At 29.6% G+C, this 9,897-nt stretch overlaps 1 protein-coding gene across 1 annotated transcript in view; it reads left to right on the top strand.

Annotated features, from left to right (window-relative positions):
- LOC108780680 (uncharacterized) overlaps positions 1-706 on the top strand; it is a 40,718-nt gene extending 40,012 nt beyond the window's left edge. Inside the window, exon 8 of the mRNA XM_018548485.1 lies at positions 606-706. Within this exon, the coding sequence (XP_018403987.1) occupies positions 606-706 (101 nt within the window). The remainder of the gene's footprint in view (positions 1-605) is intronic.
- The last annotated feature ends 9,191 nt before the right edge of the window (positions 707-9,897 follow it).

Here is a 9,897-nt window from a genome sequence, read left to right as displayed (position 1 = left end):
AGAGAGAGAGAGAGAGAGAGAGAGAGAGAGAGAGAGACGGAAAACCAATTAAACTTAGAATCACAAACTTTTTAGTAGTAAAAGTAAATGTTCTTTATTTTTCAAAATTTATAATATTGAAATAGTATTCAACTAATAATATATTGAAATAAGGGCAATGAGCCAATTTTCATTAAAATCTTTAAAATCAATCTAATATATTGCGAAGAATATCACGTAATGTTGGCGTTTCGTCCCGGCTTCCACTACTGGACTCATCAGTAAGGTATTGTAATGGAAGCCTACCTTAGACGCCTGTTTTAGTTATTAAGCCTTATCATAAATATTTGAAATCTTATTGCTTAAACTTTATAAAAAATTATCTTGTTCTATTCTTATAAAAATTTATTTACTTTTTTGAACATCAGTAGTTTCTCTATACATACATAAGTAGAGAGATACATATTGACCAAGCAACCAAAAATCACGGAAGTTTAAATTTAATTGGTTTTTCTTCTTGGCTTTTCAATTATTATGTCTGTCGCTGCGGATTACTTCTTCGTTTAACCTCGTTTGATAAATTGAACAATAAGTTGAAAAATGTAATAACCTCGATGTAATTTCAGGTGAACTGCCAGCTGCTGTGCACGACGGGAACGGAGTTTCAAGAGCATTCCTTAATCTTTGGTTGGTTCATCTGACGATGAGCTATGTTTTCACCAGATGACAGTATTAAGGTAAACACAGACCGCAATAAAATACAGAAAGTTATAAAATTTCCACAGTACATTTCTTTTTTGAAAAAAATAACAAACTATGTATATTTTGTATTATAAGTATATATCATATTAGCTTTAGATAATGAAGTGATAGTTTTATTAGTTTTATATAATATATATATGATTATATGTATAAAAAAATTAATTTACAGTACCTAGTGTCAAAATCTTTGAACTTAACAGATTCTTTGATCACTTTCAAGACAATCATTTCGACTTCGGTAAAATTCAAATTTCATAGCACATTAAACTTACATAAGATGCGGATGCAAGCTACTATGCATAAAATTTGACTTACATTAGCTTAAGTTTGTCGATATTAGATTTATGATTCATTTGTAATAGAAATATCTGACATATTTTTAAATATTGATTAATTATTCGTGAAAGAATTAAACATTATTTTCTGCTTTTACCTATGTTTAAGCACTAACTGTGCAAAGGTAAAATCAAAGTATCAGTAAAAGAATGAAAAATGCGGAAAGTTAACTTTTTCATTTAAAATTATCGGTTATAGTGAGAGTGTGATCTCATAAGCTTTAGATGCTAAAAATGGCTCTACAGATTGTTAAATAATTGTTCCCGATAATCCACTGCGGCGAGATTGGCATCGAAATTCGTTTGAAAGTAGTGCATAGCACACAGTGCTATGTTGAAAATCGCCGTGATTAGCTCTCTCTATAAAATTACGATGCCGCATTTATTACGGTCGTTGCAAAGTTTCTTCGTGAATTGAACATTTTCATAATTATTACTACTTTAATGTCAAAAACTACCTTAGGAAGTCTTAGGTAATTATCGGTAATAACGCTTTCCTTGAAAATCTTTGTGTGTATGTGTATGTATGTTAGATGTTTATAATTTCCTTTAATCTAATCGAATTTATTCTCGCGGTTAGTTCCTTCGCATGCTGGACATATTCTTTGCGTCTCACAATACAAGCTGCTTTATTTTTCCTCATCCTCACACTCTTGATTTTTTTCGTGTAGCCGCCTAATCCGAGTTTCAGATGAGTTCTCAGGAAGCTCATCGACTTATAAGAGAAGCCTGTATCAAGCGAGTTTCTGGGTTAACGCGAAATATACATCCCTCTGCAAGAAGAAAAGAAAAGCAGAAGGATCACCGTAGCTTCCTAGCGATATCGAAACCCTTATTCTATACCGAACTAACCGAACGTTATTTTGAATAACTTGAGAAACAGATTCTACTTCAAAAAGATTTAGTTAAAAGAAGAAAGAGATCTTTTTTTCTTGAAAATTTTAAAGTAAAAAATTAAATATATGTATATATATTACTTTTTAAGGCAATTTTTATTAACCACAACTGGCACATTTTGTTGATCACATACTTTTCTACGAAATGTTATGATACAAATTTATAATAATAAATGTTCTAAAACTATGTAATGGTACGAATTGTATAAACAATACAAACATGGTATTTATGTAATTACATTGTTTTGATTACATTGTATACTTAATTTTTATATAAAATAAAATTAAACAGAAAAAATAATTTATCAAAATTTTTTTTTAAACAAATTGACTTGCTTTCTTATACTACAACTTTGATGTCTATTCAGTGATGATATCAAACATATAATATTTATATAGCACATATAGCATGCTAATATACAATTGTACTTTATTTGCTATTTGGTAACTTTTCTAATTCTTTGAAAGTTTTTTAATTGATTACAAAATCTTACCAATTGAGGATCAAGGATATATTAATAAATAGCGTTTCTTATATCAATTTTATTTTGAATATATATATCTGACTAGTTATTAATGAAATTACTTGATAGGATTGCCAGTAGTTATTGGAAATTTGAGTTAAGTAATCGAATATTTTATTAGTTTTTTCTTACATCTCATATGTCTACAAAAAAATGCTAATTTGATTAAAAAGTGATTACCTAGAATATGTCAAAATTCGATAGTACTTTTGAAAAGTATTATTAGGACGGTCAATACAGCATTCTATTAATTTAAATAATTGTATATTTCAATTTTCAATAAATTCTCAAATAAAATGTTTCACGAAATCTCATCTAAAAAATATGTTTTGCTTCATATAATTACAATAGTTGGAAACATGTAAGCTGTTTATTTTGAAAGTTATGTAAATCCGATTAGGAAAGTTGTTTTGAAATACGTCATAACTTTGTATTTCTATGTAATTGCGAAATGTTTTAAAAGCAAACTTTAACCAAGATATTAAAATAAACAGGTCAGATATAATGACCCACTTGAATAAAATTTACACGCACGAATTTACATTTTAATAAGTAATTCTAAATTTTATCTATTTTATCACATATAAGAACTCTAATTAATGTAAAACTTTATAATTTGAACTAACATTTGTTATTAATGATTTTGCCCCGTGTCAAATTTCCAAATTAAATTCTAGATTAAAGTGTAGATTCATCATATTGTAGTAAGGTGTTTTGCAATTATTTCTATTTCATTTCAATATAATAATTATAAATAATAAAGAAGTTTAATTTATTGCGTTAAGAAATAATTGAACGTATTAATTCTTTAATCATACTTCAATTTTAATATTATAAATTTAAATAAGATTGACACATTTGTAATTTGTGTTAAGATTTGTTGAGAAATTATATTTATAATACAATAAAACTCTCCTTTATTCACAAAATTAAATTTTGAAAAATTTAGTGAGCGATTTCTTTAAAATTTGAATTTTGAACACCAAACTTTATATTTTTTATTCATTTATTTTTAATAATTAATATTTAAATATATTTTAGTCAATTTTATAATAATTTATAAATTTTTAAATATTAAGAGTATAATATTAAAAGTGTGTTTGTGTAATTAATATATATATATATATAAAGTCATTTGTTTTAGATAATATTATGTTCCTTATCAACTATTTTAATATACAATTTATTTAAGAAACAGATAATCCACTATATTTTGATTCGAAAATATAATCTATTTTATATAAATTAAGTAAGATAATTAAAAAATAGCTTGATTCTTTTTAAGGGGATCGGAGCTTTTTAATAACGTAACTTATAGAAAATCTTATTTTTTAAGGATTTTCGTGGTCACTAAATTTGATTTTGGCCTCAGAATTCTAAAATTTAAATTTTAAAGAAATAACCTGATTATCATGAAATTTGGTTTAGGAGATTCTCTCTTGGTATCGCACGCTGAGTTTGAATATAGTCTAAAAATATCAAATTTTAAAACAGTAGAAATCAAACCTCTATGAAAAAAGATCACAGTGTTCAGAATCAAAATTTGAAACTCAGTACGAATCAGTATCATCAGCATAGACGAGTTTCAAGTAAAGTAAAACTAGAAACTTGATTGTACTTTGCAATTAAAAATTTTCTAAAACATGAAGTTTTATAATAACTAAATTTAATAACTAGTTTTATAATAACAAAAAAATTATTTGTTTTGAAATTTTGTCCACCATATTAAACCCATCATTTTTGTTTTTGAACTCAGATTTGAATAAAGCATTATTAAATTACCTCATGAACCAAGTTTCATACAAGCGAGTAGTTTATAAAATAAAGAGAGGTGACCTCAAATGAGATTGCTAGTTCACAAAAGGTTAAAAAAAAGATCGACTAATTCTAAACAAACTGAAATTAAGATCTATATTGACTTTTGATTTTACATCTGGGGTTATATGCAACAACCAACCAATTGTTGTAGGAAAACTTTATCGTATTTACAGTTCCCTTTATTGCAATGTGCCACGCAAAACCCTGCAAACTATTTGTTATAAACTATTATTGCTCATATTCACTATACGTGACATCGACATACCGCGTGCATTACCGGACCTCCAGCTGTTATCGTGGGTCGAATGGAGCTTGCGGTATTGCGTACCACGATAATTGCAAGTATTCGCGCGTTCGCCATCGAAGCGGCGGGATCGCGCGACCGCGTCATAAAGTAACGTTCGCGCCAGATCATCCATATCGCGGTTCCCGAATGCGTAACGTGAATTAACCGATATTCATAATTCAAGCTTTTATCGTCATCGCGTCGAGTCCCCTATTGTGAAGATATAATTTCGCGATGAGCTGCGGGAGGAAACGGCGGTGAGGTAACAGGGGTTGGTGGATGTAAAAGGAGGGGAGAGGATGGTTGAATGCTGCGGCATTGCCGTGTGACGGCTCCCGCGGAAACTATAGCTTATATGGTATAGTTTCCATCGCGGTATCTCACCTCTGCGCTTTCATTATCAGCCGCCATAGATCACGGCGTGAGCTCCCGTGACGTCACATCCGTCCATCCCTCATCGCAAAACATCGTTGTTATACCCGGGGCAACACAGAACGAGAGAGGAGTAGTTCCCCCTCCCCTTTCAGCTTTCCCCCCGCTCGCAACCACCTCAACCCCTCTCATCTCGGGTTCCGACCGCTAGGTAACCCACGAAGCGCTCTTGTCTCTGTCACTCTTGGTACGGTTTCGATCGCTCGAGCACCGACAAACCGCCGAATTAAATCCGGTGACATCCTTCACTATCACGAAGTGTGTCTGACGTCGTGTGTAATTCACCGTGTGTGCATATGACGAGAGACGTGATGCCGCACGTGGCTTTCCCGTCGCACCGGGTTACGCACGCGATCTGTAAACCGGGGTTAATACCATCGTCGAGATGGAGTCGTCGTGGAAATGTTGTCACGTATGCACGTTCTCCATATTCTCATTGGAAAACGCGCGGCTAGAATTCGATGCCGCCAGGGAATTTTTCCAGAAGCTCTGTAACATAAAGTTCTGCAGTTTTATTCAATATGATTGGTACTTACTATGCCATGTGACTGCTGTGATTTTATTTAAGCTAGATAATCAGTTTTTTAAAATCAATACGCCAGAATACTAGCAAGTAATATTATTATTATGTGATTTATGTGTACAAAAACGAAAAAACAACGTATGGAGTAATTTCTTTATTTTTCATAGAAGCACACTTTCTCAAATTATAATACATAGATAATAATGCTTAAAATAAATACATATCAAAATGATATTAAAAATAAAAAAATTTGGATAATGAAAACATTTTAATGAATAATTAATAAGGTAATAATTATTTCGTTAATGTAACATCCCTCTCTTAATAAAATACATGTATAGTATAGGGTCCCATCACTATCGCATTTTCTTTCAAAGATATATTCTTGAGATTTATAAACGGAAATTTTTTAATATAAAAATGTTGAAATTTAATAGTTTCTAAATTAATGATTATAATTATACAATAAATTATAATTACGTAATAATTTTTTAATAAATAATTTTAGATAAATAATATCGTTGTTAAGTAAATTTATTAAATTTTATTATTAAAAATATATTACATAGGCACATTTTCAACAGAAGTTACGTTATTACTTCATGTGAAATATTATCATCCAAGCACACTGAATTGAGGTATAAAATCGCAAGGCAGGTGTCCGCTATTATCCGATGACATGGGATCTGTGCATGACGTCCCGCAATTTGAAAATGACGTTATGCCATGCCATTCGTTGGGTATGTCATGCACACACGTAACATAAACATACATATCGCCTCACTCATATTTAATTAAAAAAATACACACATATTGAATATTTTCATCGAACGAACGTGATACATTGGCAGTTTCATTTTTCAGATATACCTGCATTCCTGCTTTTTCTACTACCAGGAAATTGGTATTTATTTATTTACACGATTCTTTATTAGCTCATGCTTATCATTTCCTATTGGAATTTATTGAAAATTCCCATTTTTATTACAAAAAATGTTATATTATTAGAAAATATAAATTCCGCATTGCGAATTAAAATATTATGAAGTAATATGAAATTTGATAAATATATATTGCGTTAATAAAAAAGGTTTATTTTATTTAATAATCAGTAAATATTTAGATGTAATTATCTCTGCTCAATATTTTTTATTTATATATTTTATTATCGGTATATGATATATTGCATTCATAAAATATTTAAGAAATTTGTATAAATACATATTCAAAATTTATTTAGTATTAAATAAAAATGATATGACGAGTAAACATGTTTGAAGCTTTATATATCATATTTCTCATACATATATTATATAACTGACAAAGATCTTCATCGTTATGATGGCAAGAACAATATGCGAAAGAGGAGAAACCTCGAGGGTATATAAACAGCTTAAGAACTGTGATTCATCGGTTTAACCCAATTATGCAACGCCTTGCCTTATCTTGAGAGATGCAGGCCGGTTCTCAAGCAAATTTCATAAATTTTAATCGTTCGTTTCCGTCAAATCTCATGAGTGCTATTTTCCTGAAAAATAAAAGATTTTTTAAATCTTATCAGTTACTTTAATAGAATCTATATCTTTATTAAGAAAAAATTTGAAATTTTTTATTTTTTAATTGTTTGTGACTACGATAATTTAATTGAAAACATAAAAAAGTTGATACAAATTGACAAAGAATCTCTCTGATTTCTTATTTTTTTAGATCATATTATACTTTTAAGCGATTCTTTTTGAATATATAATATCTAGATATTAATTATTTTTGTTGATTCTTTAAACTATGTCCAAACACACAAAAAATAATAGACGAATATATTACATTGAAATTAATATCTTTATAATTAATTAAGTAATTAATTAATTTTTAGTATAAATAATAAGAAATAAGAGGCTATACAGTATACATTTGAAAAATCGCATTTTTATGAACTAGTTGAAACATATCTAAAAGCTGGGGACATTCTTCTATATAAAAAAATTTCAAAATTACAAACATTTAAATATATTTTAAATTTTAACATTAAATATACTCATGGCTATATATTTGAGTATAAAAAGTGTTTAATAAAAAAAGAAATTATTTATATTATTGTGAAATTATTAATTATATTATTGTTATATAGCCTGTTCTTTATATTTTTGCTATAAAAGCGCAGCATAAAACTGTCAATTAGTACGAAACAAGTGCCAATTACCTTCCAAACTGTACAAAGCGGATTTAACATTAAATCCTTCAATGTGTCTATTCTGACTTGTGTTTAAGCTATCAGCTGGATAACTTTGTCGGTTAAATGTCCGATTCCAGTATATGTATGTCGTAAATTACGGAAAAAATGTTTATGGGTAATACCTGCCGAAACAATACAATTAGCGACGATGTAACTTTTATCCCCTTGTTAAACAACGCAGTTGGGATGGAAATCTCCAATTAAAAACTTATTGTACTAAATTGTGCATGAAGTAAATAAATACTCGTAAATTTATGTGAGATGCAGAGATAATTGAAGTACATCCCGTACAGAAAAATTATTTGGAAAAATCTGTTGTGAATTTAACAATTTATTTGCATTATTTATTTACATGTCATATATAAGTCATAACACATGTCATAACATATAGAATATAAATTTATCATTATTTGAGAAATGTGTAAAGTAGCGCGAGTAAGAAATATTATTAATTTAAATCAAATAGGCAAACTTGTTAAACAAAAATGATTTTATAGAGCGTGTTGAATTAAAAGTCAGTCGATATCGTTGTATTTAATTGAATATATATTTTCTATTTTATGCAATAAATTATTTTCTTTTAATATACTGATTCGGTAATTCAACGCCAAAATTTTTCTGATTACCGGGAAGAGGACTTCAATGCGAATAACACAAATTAATTTACGTTTGATTGGCGTTTAATTTTTTATTCTTCTGCATTGATTCATGCGATTAACCCATCGTGCTATGAAGTATCAATAAAACACAGTGCTTTAGTGGTAAATTTTACTCGAATTGCATTTCGCTTCGTATGCTTGTAATCATCAACAAGCGAATTTATTGAACTTGCTACTTCGCATTTCCACCCTGTTGACGTAATTTATAACGTTAGTTAGAGTTCAGTGTTAATCAACTGCCTTTGAGGCATCTGTTGACCTAAACGGTTCAAGTATTTATTCGATCAACCAAATGGAAATTCCTTTGTACTTCGCCTTTCACTGCATACACTAGACTTACTACATTCCTAAATTCCCGAGTGTTTCCAGTACTGCAAAATGGCCACAAAATTATACTCAAAATCACATTACTGAAATCTAACGCTATTAAATTCAAAATATTAAATTATATTCAATTAAAGTTATTTCTATTTGTCGTCAATATTAGTACTCAATTTAATTAAAATGGAATTAAATAATTTAACTAAAAAATGTATTAAATTTACCTCAAATTTGATTTTTTATTAAATGTATATGTTATGGTAGTTGTTTATTTTCAAACTGACCCCAAAAATAGATTGATTTACATTTGGACACTCATGGGAGTTAAAAATAATAAAATATTATTTAACTGACAGGATTTACGTTGCTTTGATATCTAAAAAAAGAACGTTGATGGAAAAGATTGAGATAATATGAATTGTTAATTGAATAAATCCTACGATCGCCAATGCAACGTATTGTACTCTGTGCAACAAGATTTAAATTGCATTCGCGCGTGGTTATGCCATTATCGCATGATATATTTTCCACACTCAAATTCCATGATGATTCCGTAATATAGCAAATAGCTACTGGTTCGCCTGTAATTTTCAACGATTTATTGTCCTGAATCGTGTCCTTTCAGCGGCATTCACGCCTCTTGAATTTATAAAGACTGCTATTTATCTCCTGGCACATCGTTTGTCAATAATAATTGTCTAATTGTTGGTTACGGCTTATCCATTATCGAAGTGATTAACTGATTTTACTGACGCAAGAGGTGAGAGAAAGAACGGCTAGAAGGTAATTTGTCAGGAGGTTTCGGTTCCAAATTAACCGGTGTTCGTGGATAAACGAATTCATCCGTTTAACGAACAAACACGGCGGCTTTCCGTATACATTCGAACGCGCAAATTCTTTTCGCCACGCTTGGCCGCAGTCCAAATAACCCAAGCGCCACGAACGGGAATCAATAAAAGTGTAAAGTGTTCATTGGATTCATTAAGAGCATACATACGCATACAACAGATGATTTGAGAGAAAAGAAATATGAGGTGCGCGTTCAGAGATGAAAGTATATAATGGATATATAGAACAAATATAGATAGAGAAATAGAATTAGACTTTAATTTATTTTTCATTGCATTTC

This window comes from Cyphomyrmex costatus, unplaced genomic scaffold (assembly GCF_001594065.2).
Source record: "Cyphomyrmex costatus isolate MS0001 unplaced genomic scaffold, Ccosl1.0 scaffold123, whole genome shotgun sequence".
NCBI classification, from domain to species: Eukaryota; Metazoa; Arthropoda; class Insecta; order Hymenoptera; family Formicidae; genus Cyphomyrmex; species Cyphomyrmex costatus.
This window is presented reverse-complemented; position numbering and strand designations above follow the sequence as displayed.